This window comes from Adiantum capillus-veneris, chromosome 2, assembly GCF_014529385.1.
Source record: "Adiantum capillus-veneris isolate H3 chromosome 2, ASM1452938v2, whole genome shotgun sequence".
Lineage (NCBI taxonomy): Eukaryota > Viridiplantae > Streptophyta > Polypodiopsida > Polypodiales > Pteridaceae > Adiantum > Adiantum capillus-veneris.
Window position 1 is genome coordinate 167,729,947 of NC_140932.1, and position 19,016 is coordinate 167,748,962.

At 45.1% G+C, this 19,016-nt stretch overlaps 1 protein-coding gene across 4 annotated transcripts in view; it reads right to left on the reverse strand.

Moving 5' to 3' along the window:
• LOC147464024 (uncharacterized) overlaps window positions 1-13,794 on the reverse strand; it is a 44,517-nt gene extending 30,723 nt beyond the window's left edge. The window contains exons 1-9 of one of the 4 annotated variants that reach the window (XM_086492404.1): window positions 13,633-13,792; window positions 13,053-13,120; window positions 12,827-12,941; window positions 2,315-2,413; window positions 2,137-2,202; window positions 1,926-2,042; window positions 1,627-1,701; window positions 934-1,036; window positions 768-815 (exon numbers count right to left, since the gene is read on the reverse strand). In XM_086492404.1, coding sequence (XP_086348530.1) covers window positions 768-815; window positions 934-1,036; window positions 1,627-1,701; window positions 1,926-2,042; window positions 2,137-2,202; window positions 2,315-2,413; window positions 12,827-12,941; window positions 13,053-13,120; window positions 13,633-13,743 — 802 coding nt within the window. In that variant the 5' untranslated portion in view covers window positions 13,744-13,792. Of the gene's footprint in view, window positions 1-767; window positions 816-933; window positions 1,037-1,626; window positions 1,702-1,925; window positions 2,043-2,136; window positions 2,203-2,314; window positions 2,414-12,826; window positions 12,942-12,990; window positions 13,121-13,632 lie in introns of those variants that run through there. The other 3 variants (XM_086492418.1, XM_086492412.1, XM_086492424.1) reach the window with 3 other exon arrangements.
• Between the last annotated feature and the right edge of the window lie 5,222 nt (window positions 13,795-19,016).

The window sequence follows — 19,016 nt, forward strand, 5'->3', positions numbered from 1 at the left end:
CTTGAGTTACACACGCATAGAGAAACTTTACTGAGGAGAGCTGAAGAGAGACAACCCCAGAGACAGATCACAGATTTCTTTACACTAGATATTGTACACCCAGAAGAACAGATAGAGGAGCAGCCAACATTGGAGAGGTCTGCCCGCACTACTGACATTGTCATAGACCGAGCATTGGAGCTAGGGAGATCTAGACGACCCCGATAGAGAAGAGGAGCTACACAGTTTCGAAGGAGGCTACAGCAAAGGATTCGAGCCATACTTTTTCTTCATCCAGAGTGCAGATGAAGATGGATCTCTATGAAGTTGGATCTCTACTTCCCTCCCATATTGTCTACACATTGTACTGCTTAGTTCACACATTTCACGCCTTTCACCTTTCACACCTATCAGCTTAGTTTAGGATTCTGCAGTATTTATATTTTGTCACTTTGGCCTTTTGAAGACGTTAATATAACATTTCATTTCATTTCTCTCTCTCTCTCTCTCTCTCTCTCTCTCTCTCTCTCTCTCTCTCTCTCTCTCTCTCTCTCTCTCTCTCTCTCTCTCACACACACACACACACACACACACGAGCATACAATAATACAAAGATGAGAACTACTCTGTAAAGGGAAATGGCCTCAGGGCTCATGAGTACACAACTCTTTTTAAACGATAGGTAGAACACCTAACCAATTGGCTATACAGACTATAGTAGTCTCATCAGTAATCTGAAAACATGCAGTGAGCTTTCTCTAAAACAAAGTTAATGCATCAAAAGCTACCTGAAATTATTGTTTCCAAGAACTCCTCTGCCTGAACTACTTGCCCATCTAGACAACATAAACATGCAACATGAGTGTGTTTTTCAAGAAAAGATTTTTTTCATTAAAAAAAAACAAGATCATAACCTACTATTGCATTTGAAAAAGAGTATCTAAGAAAATCAACCTTTCAATGCATAGCTTCTTTTTGACAACATTTGTGCTGCATATAGCTGTAGCACTTTCTGGAGAATAGCAACCAGACCTGGTTTATCCCCACCTTCTCGTGCCTGAAAGAAAATACCTCATTGATAAATAGCTTAAAAAGTAAAGAGAGTAAAGAACAGAAATACAAAGCTAACCACAAGAATTGAAAAACTCAAAGAACATACACTGCCAGTCAGTAGACATATATTGCTGCCAAAAAGTTCTACTTAAGTCACTGTCCAGGTACTTGTTTAAGCCTGTAACAAGAGGTTACCTGGGTTTCACTTGTCATAATGTTCTCTACTTTTCTTTTCTAAATCAAGGCTCATGCAAAAGATAGACAATTGTCTTGTCTATTCAATTTGTTTCTGTTATTTACAGCTCTTGTAAGCATTCAATAAATCCATAAGCTATTAGCCCATGAACGCAGACTTAGAACATAAACAGTGTATTGAAATCCTCTAGATATTGGCAAATTTCAGATCAATAAAAAGCTGCACCAAAAGAGCCTTTTCTGGAACAAGCATGCTCGCTCAGCTTAATAAATACACAAAAAAAGAAACCTCCACTTAAACCTTCTCATGACAAGGGTCTTCAAGGAAGTGATTCACAGAAACCTTCTCAAATTATCCAGTGAGATATTAAGCCGCAGTTCCATGATCGTAAGACTTACTTGTCGTATCTGTGCAGTGACTGCTGATAGAAAACTCTCATCCAGAAACCCTTGCTGCTCTTTTCGCTCCACCTCCTAATCATCACACCAAAGCAAACACACCCAGATTAAAATATACAAGCAGCTCAAGAAGTTCATACTGTGGAGATCGAAATAAGAAAGAACAAAGTTCGTAATGCACAGCAAGAAAACGGAGAACCCTTAGTTTTAGTATTCACTAAAAAGCAGCTTTCTGCAGTCAGTATACAGCAATCTGAACACGTCTTGGATACTCACTGACCAAGATATATCGTCATCACCTTCTTCATTTCTACTAGTATACTTGGATCTCGAGGTGGCCAAATGATTTCTTCATCCTTCTGTGTGATTGGTTGTAAAATGGACTCCAGCACACCTGTAGATGATTCGATCTCTTCCTGAAAGCCAGAAAAAAAAAAAAAAAAACCTAAGAAAGTGAAACTGAATAAAAATAAGTTTAAAATAAGAAATTTTTAAAAATTCATTTGATACCTGTGTTTTCTGTATTACGCATTCAACTATAGTCATTATTGATGCAGCAAGCATTTCATAATCCTTCTGAAAAGGCACCTCCCATCAAAAGAAGGATCTCTTGGCCATCAGACAACATGCATACAAAAACAAAGAGTAATTTGTAATACTAGCAGATAGTGTACCAAAGCTCACTGACCTTATCATCATTGGAACCACAAATATCTGCTCTAGCTGCTAATCGCAACCAAAATGGTGTATCAAATGCTAACACATTCTTTGCAACAAGCACTGGGAGCTGGAAACACACTTTACAAAACTAAAAGTCAGCTCTCTCTCTCTCTCTCTCTCTCTACTCAAGAAAGAGCTTGCAGAGGTGTGATCGCAAAATGTCCTCGAAGAGGGAGAGCTTCAACCCTCAATGCTTGAAGAGCTCAACACGATTAAAGAACAAGTGCGGGACATCAAAGAAGGTGAGGAGCAACAAAAAGCAGACGGGCCAAGAAATGGATCGAGATTGTCAAGAAAGGAAAGGGCAAGGAAATAACCCCCACACCAACCATCATTAACCTGACACTAGAAGAGGAGCAAAGGAGACGTGTGCGGGCCTTACACGTAAGGATATGTGGCCTCAGAGACCAAGATAATGTGGATGAAGAGGTGAAAGAACTCATGACTGTGGTGGGGGTTAATGAGCAAAAGCATACGAGGGCTTGGAAATTAGAGCGGCAAGGGAAAAAGGGAAGATTGCTTTTTACCGTGATGGAAGGGTGGTGATAAGCGACGCTCCGCATGACGGTGCGAGACCTATGGGACCACACTAAAGATGGAAGCCTGGAATTGTAATGGGTCACTCAGTCTTGATGTAGGTGCCGTTGAGGATAGTTTCACTGGGAGAGACATTATTTCCTATTCTGAGACACATCAAGCCCCTGGGCAGTCCATGCCACAGGAGAACAGCTTGCAGACAGGAGACCACATCAGAGCATCGAGGACGGGGCTCAGGGGGAGTGGCAGTTTTATTCAGGGAGGAGTTGCAGCCATTGATATATATAGCGCGCAGGGATGAGCAGGCTAGGTACATGTGGGTGAGGCTAAGGGCAGAGACAGGCAGATACCGCTACCAGGGTGGTCTCGTACGGTCACGTACGTTTTGTCCACGTACGAAGACGTACGGTACTCATCGAACTAGAAAATTTTATGTCGTACGACATGGTTACGTACGTTCAAAAATAAAAACATGAAATTCTTAACCTAGATTTTAGACTTGGGACAATTAGACAATTGATTATCACATTGGACAAGAAGGCAACTTGCAAGTGCCAAGTGCCGACACTCAAGAGTTGAGAATCAAGACAATGAGACACAATGGGCAATGACACAATGAGACAATCAAGCAATGAGAGAGAGGGAGAGGGAGAGGGAGAGGGAGAGGGAGAGAGAGGAGTCTAATGGAATCCAAAGCAATGTGTGTGTGTGTGTGTGTGTGTGTGTGTGTGTGTGAGAGAGAGAGAGAGAGAGCTCAAGGCATGTGGGAGGTGGGGGGGGGGGGGGGGGGGGGGGGGGGGGGATCCTAGGCTAGGTGGGAGGGATTTTATGCCAAAAGGTAACCCAAAAACCTTCCAAAAAAAAGCGCAGTCAATGGACTAAAAAACCAGTCAAACGTACTAAAAAACCATCGGACGCAACGGACGCCTTGACCGGACGGGACGCCACCGTATGCCTCGTTCTGTTCGACGGACGAGAACAACCCTGCGCTACATTGCTATTTGTTATTTTCCTCCTAGTACGTCAGTATATGCATCACCTAAAGGACAGTCCCCCTTTGCTATTTTGGATAATGACATATGGGAGTTTTCCAAGGATGGTGACATTATCATACTAGGGGACTTCAATGCTAGGACTGCCCATCACCGGACAGTATTCTATGATACTTCCGAGGAGATGCTTAGGGAGTTGGGCATTACAGAGATGGGCCTAACAAGACTATCATAGGATGAGGAGTACACTGAGTATGGCAAATACTTGATAAATATGGAACTGCACATGGATTGGCCATTTTGAATGCCCTATAGAGATTTCCTACAGCTGGAGGTTTTACAAGCTTTCCACATCGACATGGTGCTAGTACAGTGGATATCTTATGGCCCAGCCAGGTCTCATTCCATTCTTTCAGGATTTCATGGTGGGCACTAGGCCAGTTGGAGTAGCAGTTGATCATGCTATCTTGTCTTTCAATCTTACGTTTCAGCTCAGCACAGCTCCATTAGGAGAGGTCCCCATACACACTCGGTATACCTTCGTGAGGGAAACGGATTCTGTGTATATGGATGAGATATACAAGCAGCCATGCACTCAGGACCCGGGACGGCCACTAGATGAACTCACTCAGATATTGACAGAGACGCTCCATGATGTAGCATCAGCGGCATACCCCCACAGCCAGCCTACACGGAGACAATCTGGGAGCATGCCCCAGAACAGTTGGTATGATGAGGAGTATAGAGAGACGAGGATCAAATTACAGAGGGAAGTGCTCATGGGTATTACCACACATAGACAGTCACGGATTATCTTTCGCCGCCTAGTGCGAAGAAAGAAAAGGGCTTATCTATCTCAACTAGAGCAGGATCTGTATCAGCTATTTATGAGTCAAGACTCGGGCGAAGCATGGAGGCTATTCCATGAGCATTCACCACCACCAGCCGTCACCTCCACAGAGACATGGGGGGAATATGCCACATCTCTCTACACAGCATCAAGGCAGCCACCTTTGTCGGACCCACTAGAGGCATGCCCTGAGACATGTACTTTCTTTATTGCCGAGAGGGTAAGGAAAGCCATGGGGGAGAGCACATGATAATGATGGTATGGTCGTAGAGCACTTCATCCATGCCAAAGATACGCTTGCAAAGCTTCTTGCTATGATGTTTAATCGAGCCATGTATGAAAGCTTCCTAAGACTTGGAATATGTCTACGATTGTGCCTATTTTCAAGTCGGGAGATCCCATGATTCACGGGAATTATCACACCATAATGGTTGGTCAGACATTGGCTAGCCTGTATCCATCCGTTCTTGAGCAGGAGCTCAGTAGATGGGCAGAGCGAGAGGGCATACGAGCACCAGGGCACGCAGGATTCAGGAGAGGTTTCTCCACTCTTGACCAGATTCTGACACTCAGAGCTATTATTGAGGAGGGTAGACACCATGGCAAGAGGATTATTGTAGCTTTGTGAATTTCCGCAAGCTTTTGACACAGTGCCGAGAGCAAGACTTATACGCAGACTACAGGACATGGATGTGCCTATAGAGCTGATATGGGGTATTTTGGCTTGATACAGGACAGTGATGGGGCAGGTACGCACTACTGAGGGAATGTCTCACATGGTTCACGCTACTATTGGAGTGAAGCAGGGATACCCCCTATCTCCGACTCTTTTGATGTGGATGAGGTTTCAGACTATATAGAGCCACAGGGAGACAGAGGGGCTCAACTAGCAGGGACATAAATTCCGTTGTTACTATATGTTGATGATACTGTGTTGATTTCTGACTCTCCAGAGGGGATCTAGCGTCGAATAGATGCTTTACACACATTTGCTCGTGACAATGGATTGTCTGTCAACCTTGGGAAAACCAAGGTTATGGTGTTCAACACCACATCACAGTGGGTCAGGAGGTCAGCACCCACATTTACGTATGGTCAGAAGACTGTGGAGTACACAGATGCATACACCTATCTTGGGGTAGCCTTCAGTGGACCGGTGTTTTCACTGAGGAGAGCATCACAGACTAGATTGACGAGAGACTATGCAGCCTTGGGAGGATTGGAGAGGATGTGTTCGCAGGTTCAGTTTCAGGAACCGCGAACAAAGCTCTGGCTTTTTGACACTCTAGTGACTCCAGCTATGCTCTACGGAGTTCAGGTATGGGGACCCTCAGTAGACCATCATGGGAGATCTGGCAGCACAGACGGATGGAGATATATGGAGAGGCCTTTAGCCTCTATGATCGCTCGGATGATTCTAGCTAAGGCCTCAGTGCCGCATGAGATTATCCGAGCCGAGCTAGCCGTTCCCCCCCCCCTCGTGGTCGGGCATTGACTAGAACAGTATTCTTTATACACAGTTTATGGGACCTCCCCAGAGACAGATATGCTCAGCTTGCCCTGGAGTCATCTCGACAACTAGAGCTACAAGGCGATATAGGATGTTGGTATGGACAGATGACAACGTGGTTTCAGTCACATGGTTCAGCATAGCTAGATTGCCTCCATTTCAGTACTCCCTGGATGCACCCTCCCTATCTCTCACACGGACAGAGATCACCAGACTCATACGTCAAGGTCTGATTTAGCTAGATACCAGGAGCACATGGATACAACCGACATAGGAGGTGGGCACGAAGATGGCCTTCTACAAAGAGCATCTTCTCCAACTCACAGAGGACGGTTTTGTGACTAGGCCTGCATACATGGATACGCACTTATCTCATGGGATACGATGCGCTATTGGGCAGATACGCACATCCTCACATCAGCTCCAGATTGAGACTGGCCGATTTCGAGGAGTACCAGCAGGGGCCAGGATATGTCACTTATGTCGCTTAGAGCCAGAGACAGAGTTGCACTACACATGTCATTGCCCGGCGTACAATGAGATACGAGGCCACTTCCACTGTCTGTTCAGAGAGGGTTTTGGACCATTTTCTAGAGTCATGAGATACGAGGATCAGAGATGTCTCGGATTGTTTCTACTAAAGCTGCGCAGACTTAGGGAGAGCTTGTTGAGGACATCAGGGGAGAGACGGTCTCAGAGACAGATCACAGATTTCTTTACACCAACTAAGGGAGAGTCAGAGGAGCAGTCATCACAGTAGATCTCAGAGCCTACCCACACTAGAGGTACGTTGATTGATCGAGCCATTGAGCTAGGCAGATCCAGACGCCCACGACCTTGGGGGGTCTTCCACCATCGACGAAGGATGCAGCAGAAGATCCAAATCACTCTAGCTCGACATGCAAGACGCCCAATCAGAGTACTTACCATGGAGGATATTGATGAGGTTCGACAGCGACCGATGAGAGATTTCATTTGAACCCACCACCCCCCTCCCTCTATCTCGTCTCAGTTCCGGATCAGCTTCAGATTCATTTCCTTAGTGTTTTAGTGTTTTAGTTCTTTGTACTTTCCGTACTCAGACATGGTATCAGATTCACCAATTGTAACTTTCTAGTCTCATAGGTCATTTTGGCCTTTCGAAGATGTTAATATAACATTTCATTTCATCTCTCTCTCTCTCTCTCTCTCTCTCTCTCTCTCTCTCTCTCTCTCTCTCTCTCTCTTTGCCAACGGAAAAAAACAGAAAGAACAGACTTTTAGCACTTCAATAACAATTGAACTGAAAGAGATGAGACACGAGACGGGGAGTGGCGGTGTTACACCCCAAGAGAGCATTGGCCCCAAAGGTTGGCGCCCCTTTCGATATTTCTTTATACTGCTTGAACTCAATACAATGCCGGTAGAGCAGACTCTGCACCTTCTCAAGGAAGCAACAGTGTTCCTATGGCGGTGATGGTAGTCCCAAGACATAGCAATCTCACTAGACCTCCAAGGTTATCAGCTTGAGAAGAGACACCTGTTGAGAGATGTCAAGAAATTTCAAGTTTTAATCTGCTAGGGTTTCTCTAGCAAGCCTTTCAGGATACCCCACTTTGCCAAACGTTGCCATCCGGAGGAAGATGTCTGAAGGCATGTAACTTCGGGCAAAAAAAATTTCTTGAAAGCTCGCCGAGTCCTTGGAGCGTGCGGCTTGGTAGCTATAGACATCCACCACTGCATGGAGTGCACTGCCTCTAAGAAAAAAAAAACAGTGGCTCAAAAAATCTTTGATCCCTTTTGGGATTTTAAATAAGCGTATAAGTTAGGGATAGGCCCCTAATAATTTCTCCTTCATTACCAAAATGTAAAGGACTTTAACGGGAAAATAAGGGGTGTTTGGGGGTAGTGGAAGATTTTAATAGTAAACAAGCCAACTATTGGTAGTGAATTACATGTGGTTACCCAATTACATGCCCCTATAAAGAGAATAAAAGCCAATATGATTAAGGTATTGACTTTTAAAATGAAGCTTGTATGGCATCAAGTTTTGTGTTTTTAAACTTGAAGGTGAGAAACTATATCAAACCCTATGCAAGCGATCTTTATGGCTTATGCCCTATAAGACAGAGCGATGTAGACGGGAGCGTGCCCGATGCGCGATGAAGGGTGGGAGTGACTAATAAGTCCGAGGTCGGGACACGAAGATAACCGGGGTCCGGACACGAAGATATCCTGTAAAATATCCTCTAAAACTTGAAAGCGCCATCTTGCTCTGTCTGCTCTTTGGTAGGACCAGTATGCTTTTAGAATAGCACACGCTTGAAGCTTTGCTACCACTCTCACGAGATGGGCACCACGTGCCAACGGAAAAGAAGAGATTGAGCAGACTTTTAGCACTTCAATAACAACTAACTGAAAGAGATAGACGACACAACGGGGAGTGGCGCTATTCCAACCCCAGAGAGCTTGGCCCCAAAGGTTGGAGCCCCTTTCGATATTTCTTTATATTGCTTGAACTCAATACAACTACCAAAGAATGAGCCCTTGGCTCATATTTAAAGGCCCTTGGCCATGAAAAGCAATTACATGAAAAGCTTCAAACTCAAAATCAATTGGTCCAAAAGCTAGCGCCCAAGAAGCTGTCAACGTAATTTTCGGAAATCCATACAGCCTGTCAACGCAAAATCAGGGATTGTCTGTACAGTCTACCACGTCATCATGTCAGCGAGAAATCCAAAAATCCGTACTACTGCCACGTCATCAGCTTCTACTCAAATGAGCTTGTGTGTGTGTGCGCGCACGTGCATGCGTGCTAGTCTTGCTTTATTTTACTATCTTTAGGTCACTTGGGCCCCATGGGACGGGGTCCCATAAGTTGGTGGGAACTTCTTTTGCTTCTTTTTCTTCTATTGCTGCTGCTTCTTAGGGTTTAGGCTTCTCGACCGAGATCTATAGGTTGGCTCCGTTCTTCAGTGGCTTGACACGTTAGCAATTTTTGACTCTCTCTCTCTCTCTCTCTCTCTCTCTCTCTCTCTCTCTCTCTCTCTCTCTCTATTTGGGGCAAGAAAGGGGCTATATTCTGTGTACACAAGAGACCTCTAGAGATGCACAATGGCCTATCACCCAAAGGAAGTACAAAAGTGGGCTCAAAAGGTGTGAACTATATATACATCCAGGTGGCCTATATGATGAATGTAAAAGGAACCATTGTGGGGGTGCATAATGCCATGTGATGTGGACATAATCTTGACGGAAAAGAACTGACGATCTCACGCACCTGTGAAGAAAGACACATCGACGCTGCTTTGCTGCCTTGGAGGAGCCGGCTGAAGAATCCCACTGACTGCGAAGAGTATGTAGCAGCTCTGTCCAAATGGCTGTCAAAACGGTGGACATTGGGGAGAATTGAGATCCCAAAATGTGGACACATCGAGCCTTCCACATGGTCCAAAGTGTGATGCTGCATATAGTGGTGAAAACTGTCTCGGTGGCAGAAATTCAACTCATGATCTGCATCTCGTATCATTTGTAGAGTACCTGGTCTATATCCTAAGTAAGCAGGAAAACCGGATCTATCGGCAACCCCTGAAAAAAAGTGTGAGACCCCAAAAATTGCAAAAGCCATGCAATTGCCCCCCACGTCACAAACCCATCATGGATGCCCACTCTAATCAGCAAACAACAAACTGCCATCCACACTAGCTACGCATATGGACAAACCCAGAAACAGTGCCTCAAAGACTCGGGCTCCATAGTACATCTCTGACAAATCGGATCATGACCAATGACTACCGACCAAGCCCCTACAAGCAATCCAGCATGTGCTATCATCCACATGAAAAAACATACCTTGCGGCTGATCTGGAGGGTCCAGATGCAAGACCAAAACTATTGCTGGAACGCTGGAAGGATGCATTGATCCTACCACTCCTCAGACTGGCGTGGACGATGAGGTGGATGCCAAGTTCGCAAAGAAAGCCTCCTCCCAAGGAAGACTGTGTATTCAAAAAGGATAGAGGGGCGTGATCATCGTTCAACGAAGGCCGGTACCACTCTCCAGGATCCCAGTCCAACTGAAGAAGGGGCTTGCCCTGCCAAATCCATAGTCTCCAAAGTGGCGCCTCCTCAACAATGAAAAAAGGGTCAACACATGATCTCCTCTGGAAAGAGCCAACCACTCTAACAAGTTGCCAATGGGCAGTCAACCGGATGGAGTAGCAATTGATCATGCTATCTTGTCTCACTCTCGCGTTTCAGTTCAGCACAGCTCCATTAGGAGAGGTCTCCACGCACACTCGGTATACCTTCACGAGGGAGACGGATTCTACGTACATGGATGAGATATACAAGCGGGTAGGCACTCAGGAGCCAGGACAGTCACTAGATGAGCTCACTCAGATACTGACACAGACGCTCCATGATGCAACATCAGAAGCATATCCCCACAATCAGCCTACACGGAGACGATCTAGGAGCATGCCCCAGAACAGTTGGTATGATGAGGAGTGTAGACTCTAGAGAGACGAGGATCAGACTACAAAGGGAGGTGCTCATGGAATTACCACACATAGACAGTCGCAGGTTATCTTTCGCCGCCTAGTGCGACGAAAGAAGAGGGCTTATATATCTCAGTTAGAGCAGGATCTGTATCAGCTATTTATGAGTCATGACTCAGGGGAGGTATAAAGGCTATTTCAAAAGCATTCACCACCACCACCCACCACCTCCACAGAGACATGGGAAGAATATGCCACATCTCTCTACACAGTATCAGGGCAGCAACCTTTGCTGGACCCACCAGAGATGCCTAGAGACGTGTACTTTCTTTATTGATGAGACACCTTTGCTGATCAGGGTAGCCACCAGAGACATGCCCAGAGACGTGTACTTTCTCTACTGATCAAGGCAGCCACCTTTGCTGGACCCAGTAGAGACATGCCCAGAGACGTGTACTTTCTTTTACTGATAAGAGGGTAAGGAAAGCCATTGACAAGATGAAGACGGGGAGAGCACATGATCATGATGGTCTGGTAGCAAAGCATTTCGTCCATGCCAGAGATATGCTTGCAGAGCTTCTTACTATGATGTTTAATCGAGCCATGTATGAGGGTTTTCTTGAGACTTGGGAGTATTTCCACGATTGTGCCTATCTTCAAGTCAGGAGATCTCATGATTCCTAAGAATTATCACACAATCATGGTTGGTCACACATTGGCTAGGCTGTATGCATCTATTCTTGAGAAGGAGCTGAGTGGATGGGCAGAGAGAAAGAGGGCATACAAGCATCAGGGCAGGCACACACACACACACACACACACACACACACACACACACACACACACACACACAGAGAGAGAGAGAGAGAGAGGGCATACAAGCATCAGGGCAGACACCATGGCAGGAGGATCTATTGTAATTTTGTGATTTCCGCAAAGCTTTTGACAGGAGTGTCAAGAGCCAGACTTATACGTAGACTACAGGACATGGAAGTGCCCACAGAGCTGATTTGGGGGATCTTGGATTTATTTAGGACAGTGGTGGGCTGAGTACGCACTACTAAGGGCATGTCTAACATGGTCCCCTCCACCATTGGGGTGAAGCAGGGATGCCCCCTATCTCCAACTCTTTTTGAGATGTATGTGGATAAGTTTTCAGACTATGTAGAGCGAGAGGGAGACAGAGGTGCTCAACTAGCAGGGACATGGATTCTGTTGTAGTTATATGTTGAAGATATTGTGCTGATTTCAAATTCTCCAGAAGGGATGCAGCCTCATTTGTATGCATTACGGATGTTTGCCCAAGATAGTGGAATGTCAATGAACCTTGGTAAGACCTAGGTAGTGGTGTTAAACACCACGGCATAGTGGGTTAGGAGGTCAGCTCCCACCTTTATGTATGGTCGAGAGACTATGGAGTATACTGTGGAGTATACAAATGCATATACCTATCTTGGGGTGGTCTTCAATGGCCCAGTATTCTCCTGGAGGAGAGCAGCAGAGACGAGACTGACCAGAGGTTACGCAACATTAAGGAGACTAGAGAGAAAGTGTTCGCAAGTTCAGTTTCAAGAACCTCAAACAAAGCTCTGGCTTTTTGACACTCTGGTGGCTTCAGCTATGCTTTATGGAGTTCAGATATGGGGACCCTCGGTGGATCACCATGGAAGATCTCTAGTCTCTATGATTTCTCGGATGATTCGGGCTAAGGCTTCAGTTCCATATGACATTATTCGAGCCGAGCTAGCTGCTCCTCCCCTCGTGGTCGAGGCACTTACCAGATCAGTATCTTTTATGCACAGTTTATGGGACCTCCCCAAAGACAGATATGCTCGGCTGGACCTTGAGTCCTCAAGACAGCTAGCGATGCAAGGTGCTACTGCATGTTGGTCACTCATAAACATGGCTTAGGTCAAGCGCACAAATCACCAACTATGCACCCAGACTACCAGCTTGCTGGGTCATCTTTATAGAAGTACGTGAAGCCCCATAATTATGGAAAGCCCATAGACAAAGGGATATTTGGCCACAGAAGGTACAAAAAGAATTTATAAAAGAGAAAAGAAATATAGTAGAGGTTAAGGTAGGAGAAAAGATTAGCATTGTAACATACTTCTTGCTGGTCAGCATAGCGCAGCTCGTCAATAAATTTATCCAGCTCAACAGTTGTTTGAAAAGCCTTCTCTGTATCTGAAGTCTCTGCACGAATGGAATTCCTCCTGGCTGAACTGATAGAGAAATTCAAGGGACTTCCTTATTAAAGAACTGGGCACTCACTGGTAACAATCTTTGCATGCCCTTGCATTGGCATTCAACCAATTCGGGATCAATGAAAGTACCTGCTTCTTCCGCTGACCCTATTGTGCATACATAGAAACCGATGCACAACGCCAGATCCTTGCCTTCCCTGAACAAACATTCCAAAAAGATTCCACTCACCAAAACAACTAAGAAGTTGAGATAAGAACAATTGCGTACAAAGCAACTAGCACCAAAGCAGCTATCGGATACTGTATCTACAATGCTCATTTATCTGGATGAAACCTCCAGACTCTCATCTATGTCCACAAAAAGAGCAACAATAGCTCGCCAACAAAGAGCTCATCTGCGGGAGTGACAATCAAGTGAACTATTACCGCAGGATGCCAGCTCTTGCAGTAGATGCTTGAACCATGTGCTGCTATCTCCCAGGCAATCTGAGTTCTCTCTATGTCTGGGAGAGGTGAGCCTAATGTTCATTCCTGAAGGTTGTTTTATGTGCTAGAATGGGTTGCATCATGTCATTGTGCAAAACGAAATATAGGAGGGCTGAAGATAGTATTCCAGTAATTCTGTCTCTTGCCTCATAAAAAACTGCTGAGAGCTCTACGCATGAAATGCCGGGTGCTATTCGCCTGAAAAGAAAACGATGAGCCATACCTGAGAGAAGAAGCGAGGTCTGCTGCATTGTTTGTGAGAGAGTGGGAGCTTTGGTGGAAGAGAGTCCACTACCCAAGCAACAGCCGCGGCGATTGCTGTGCAAGCTGCCATTCAGGTAACGTGATAACGAACAATGCCCAAAATATCGAAAATGATGAGAAGCTAGCCTATGTGTGCACGATTTTAAACGAACCTCGAGAGTTCAAGCTTTGCCACGCCTCGTCTTAGAATTCGCTAAAATTCTAAGTGACCCTTCTAACTGACACCTCCTATTGGGAGGTGCTCACGATCGATGATCGATTGTGACTGTTGGATTGCCTATGGAATGCAGAAGATTCCCACTTGTGCGGATCTTAGATTTGAACCTGCTACCCTCTCCCCCATAGAATTGACTCTAACCTCTAGGCTAATGCACACTCATTGAAAAGAATGTATGTGGTAAATTTATAGATCACAGCATCACGGACAAGTTTACATCTAGTTCACACCGTGTTCACGTTGAGTTCACACCAAATTTGGTGTGGTATGCAGAACCCCCCCCAATTCACACCTAGTTCACATCGTGTTCACGTTGAGTTCACATCGAGTTCACACCAAATTTGGTGTGGTGCACATACCTCCAAGTTCACTCTTAGTTCACACCTAGTTCAAATGACGATCGGACGGCCCGGATTGTACCCGCCTCGCGATGCCTACTGTGGGCCATTGATCCCACGTCCCTAGGGAGGTGTCAATTAGTGACGAGGACACACCACCTCAAAAATAGACATAACTATGGCTATGGTCACACGAGGCTTAGTTTGTCGTAACAATTCTGATAGCGTGGTTGAGCGTGCAGCTTTATATCAGCTTAGTTTTTGTTACTATGTCAAACTATGCCCTTTTTTTCCGGTTAGCCCATTGTTTCTTTCTCATGTCTGCACCTCACCCTCTCTCTCTCTCTCTCACTACATATTGCTCCCCGTCGCCTTCTAAATTGTCGTACCTGCCATCGTCAGGTCTGTCAAGGCTTACAGATAACTAAGCCTCACGTGAACATGCCCTATGTCTAAAACGGGTGTAGAGTGGAAGCATACCATCCAATAGATGCAAACAAACATTATAGTCATTTATGCATCACATAGTTTGTACATATGCAAGAACAATCATATATTTGATTGTGTAATCAAAACGTATGTGAATTGAGCAAGAAAACCAAGACACGTGTTATTGTACTAAACACCTTGTCACAATAACGTACGTGGAAATCGTCCAAGAGTGCTTGACAAAAAAACATATCTTAAGCAAGAGTAAATGTTTACTCTACTTGCATATCATGTAAGACCTTGGCTCCTGTCGTGTTGATCTCCTCTCATCCAACCCCATTAAGTAGAGCTCCTTGTTTCAACTAGTGGGACCCCTTGGTCGTCGTGACGGACGTCCATAGCATAGCCTTCTGGCTCTAACATACTCTTGTCAATTCTCAGGGAAGTGACTCGGATTGGGCACGGGGACTCTTTGAAGGTGTCAACCTCAAGAAGTGAACATAATAAGCAAGGATGTCAATTTCCATAAGCTAATCAGCAACTCAAAGACCAGAAAATATGTATATGTCCTATCTCACCGCTCTCGATCATCACACTATTTCAATGACTAAACACATTCGGATAACCACAAGACTTTAGGGGAAGCTATATTAGGTCTAAGGGGGAAGTCTACAAGATCTGGCAGCATTCCGACAAGGTACAAAAATTATGATCCATCATGAACCAAGTCATCAAAACTGCAACAGAATTATCCAAACAGGTCGCCCTGAGGTCTAATAACACTCTCCAATAGTCAAAATGACACCAAAAAAAAATCAGCACTCAAAAATGAAGATATGGCTCACAGACACTTAGTCACAAACCACCACAGAACTTGAAATACTTACGCTTGAAAGAAAGAGCAAGAGAAGAGGAACTGTTATGTAATTGATATTTACCCATTTATTGCAGCAGACTGGTGGCAAAAGCATCAACAAATAATGGATTATGCAGAAGGATATTACATTTTATGTATATTTGATTATTCAAGTGCTCTTTATGAGCCTTTTCCATTTATGTCCGGTCGGCGAGTTTGTACTCATTTTTGGGCATTCAAGAAATCTATAAATAAATACGTGCAAGAGGGAAATGCTCACTCTTGCACGGAGGGAGATTGCACCCAGTGTTTGCGTTATTCTTCTCCTCTCCTCTCCTCTCCTCTCTTCTCTCTCTCTCGTTGTGCCGGCGTAGCACTCCACTCTAGGAGATGCGCATGCACGTGCGCTATCTCGCTCTTGCTCTCTCTCTCTCTCTCTCTTCGCTTATGGATTCGATTATGTGCTACGAGACTCATCAAGTATGCGGATTTGTTGATTTTATGGTTGCAACGTGTTATTTTACTATTTTGCAGGGAACTCCACGCCTCTGTCTGTAACAGTGGTATCAGAGTTGTGGCTACGCTCCAATCAACCTCACACGAAGAAGACTACATACGCAAAGATACATCGGTAATCACGAACGTTGTGACTAGCTAGCATGAACACGAGAAGCCTTGTTGTGCATAACAACACAAAGATATGCGACATGAAGAGTAGACACGCATGCATCATGAGGACACAACCGGAGACCGTATACCTCTTGCATGGAGCAAGACGCAATTGCGAAGCTAAGTAAAACTTTGAAGCTTAATAGCAAGTTTATGAGTAAAATTTTGTTGGATTATCATCGACAATATGGAAAATTGATTAATCCCCTTCAATGACATTATTTACGTTTGCGCATTTGTTAACCCCATTGGGATTAGAACCCATATCTCCCTGTATAACACAAGAGCACGACCATTTGTGCTATGGAGTTTCAAGCATAGTACTTAGGCATAAAGAGGCACATGCATGCAAAAGCGGCCAACGAACACTCTCTAAAACTAGATCTCTCGATGCTAATGAGACATAAGAGAGCGTTGGTGGAATCGGAGATAATGAGATCATCCATGGTGAGTTGAGGTGCTCTCGCAAAGGTTCGCTACTACAAGCTGATGGAAAGCAGGCCATTACAGAGCCGCGGAAACCAAACCCAATGATTATAGCGAAGAGTAGTGCCGGGATGTGGGAGCGGACTTCCAAACTTAAGATTTGGCAAAGAAGTGCATGCCACCCCATATAGTACGCCAAGCCACCTCAGCAAGGGACTTGGTGGACATGCAGCAAGGACAACCGACCCCCCCCCCCCCGCCCCCCCCCCCCACCCTTTTTAGAGCGTGACATGGACCTGCAAACCACCCCCCCCCCCCAAGCCTCCTATGACGATTGGCTAGCCAACTGTCCCGGCTCAGTTTCTAGCTCTCGCCATCACAACCACCCAACCTTGCATGACCTTGCATGGATTTTTTTTGCTTTTTTTCCCCCTCCCATAACATTCTGTGGTGCCAACCTTTTCTGACTCAATTTGGTGCTTGCCAGACCAGTGCTATCTACTAAAGTTCGGTTAATGGCTCGTGGCCTTCCCTGCCAACCAACACATCCTTCAGGTCGCGCTCTTGCGAGACTACCTTGCATGCAACTCAAGTAAGTGGCGCAAATTATACACAACAGCTAGTACATAGTTGCTACCATACGCCATTATCCAGTCTCTGCGCATATAGCACACCAACCACAATAGCCGCAGGGGCTCGTGCAGCTCCACAACCAGTGCATGCCGGCCGAGATGGCGGCCCAAAATACACGTAGAGATAACAATATCTCTCACGCATGCTAATTGCGAGCACCCATTGGTCGTGTTTGCACCTACCAAACCCAAATATGAGGTTGGAGCACCTCATGCTCCACTTATGTGCAATCCCTAACCATCAGTAGAAACGCATATTGTTGCGCATGCAAAAGCAATAAAATTTGCACAAATTAATCTAGCTTTTCTCTTGGATTTGATGGCCTGCGCTTCTTTGCCCTGCTCATCTTTCTCGCAGGCTCCCATATAGCCAGAACCACTACAGTCATTGAGCAATCATCGCGTTGTCAATTGTACTAGACAGCACTACCTACCATATGGAACATGCGAGCAGCTTTGAACTATTGCGAGCCGTAATGCTTGCATGTCGAGCTAGTGTGAGAATTGAGCTGGATCCAACAAGCGGCCATCAGCAATGGCAATGGCGGCACTATAAAGCCATAGAAGATGATGACCTCGAAGAAGGAGAAATTTGGGGGAAAAAAAACAAGACGATGTCGATCTTGATGACGGCGAAATTTGTCATGGCAAAGAAGATGGTGAAATTCGTGATGTTGAGGTAGACGATGATCAGAATATTCCAAACGACAAAATTTGTGAAGCTGAGCCAAATATGATAAGCTCTTCATTTGCTATTGTTGCAAAGCAAAACTGGAGATTGAGTACTGCAGCCCAGAGAGTGTTGATGATGGAGATGGTGTAGATTGTTGTGTGAGAAAGCAACTCGCAATTAGCTTTGATGCCATCTCGCTCTGCGTGGCCGTGTCCAATGTGAGCCGCAGTTACCGGCCTTAATTCACTCAGTAGCAGTGTCGTAGCAAGATCAAAGGCGGCTATTTCAATCCTCACTCCATGAAAATCTGAATGATAACAAGCATACATGCATATGCATCCGGAACGATCATGGATCATGACTGCCTCCTAGCTACTCAACCTCACCCCCTTCCTTGGTCCGGCTCTGCTCAACCTGATCTCCCTCTCCTGGCCCTGACGTGAATTGTAGAGAGACGAAGGCTAGGGAAGAGCCTGGGAAGTTGTATCTCTCTCCCGCAGTCGCAAGTTAGCTCAATACAATCGGCATCGAGGCTTTCTTACTTTCTCTCTCTACCCCTCCCAGTTAGACTCCCTACAGAGGAGGATACTGTCGAAGCTCTTCTCTGTCGCTCTCGCTCAAATCGACTTTCTACAACTATGAACTTTGATGATGATGATGAATTCAGCCTTTTTTTTTTTTCAACCTTTTACTTTAACTCATTTTGATTTGTACCCAAGCATTGGCTTACCTTCACACGGATCCTCGGGCATTGACGATGACGATAATGATTTTAGTTTAGTTTCACACTTTACTTCATTTTAATTTTGTACCAAAACATTGGATTCGATCCATAAGGATCCAATCACTCTACTTCATTTTAATTTGGTATCGGGACATTGTATTAGATCCATACACATTGTGTCAGTTTGGTCCCCTAGACCATTACACTGTAACTAAGAATGCTTCTCATATTTTATTTTATTTTTTAATTTTTTTAAAACTTTTTGTAGCTTTCTAGAGCTAGAAAACGATGGTAAGCTTTACCTACATACAGTGAAAGGGGGGAAAGTCTTGCATGATATTACAGTTGTTTACAATTGCTCCTGTTTATAATCGATTCA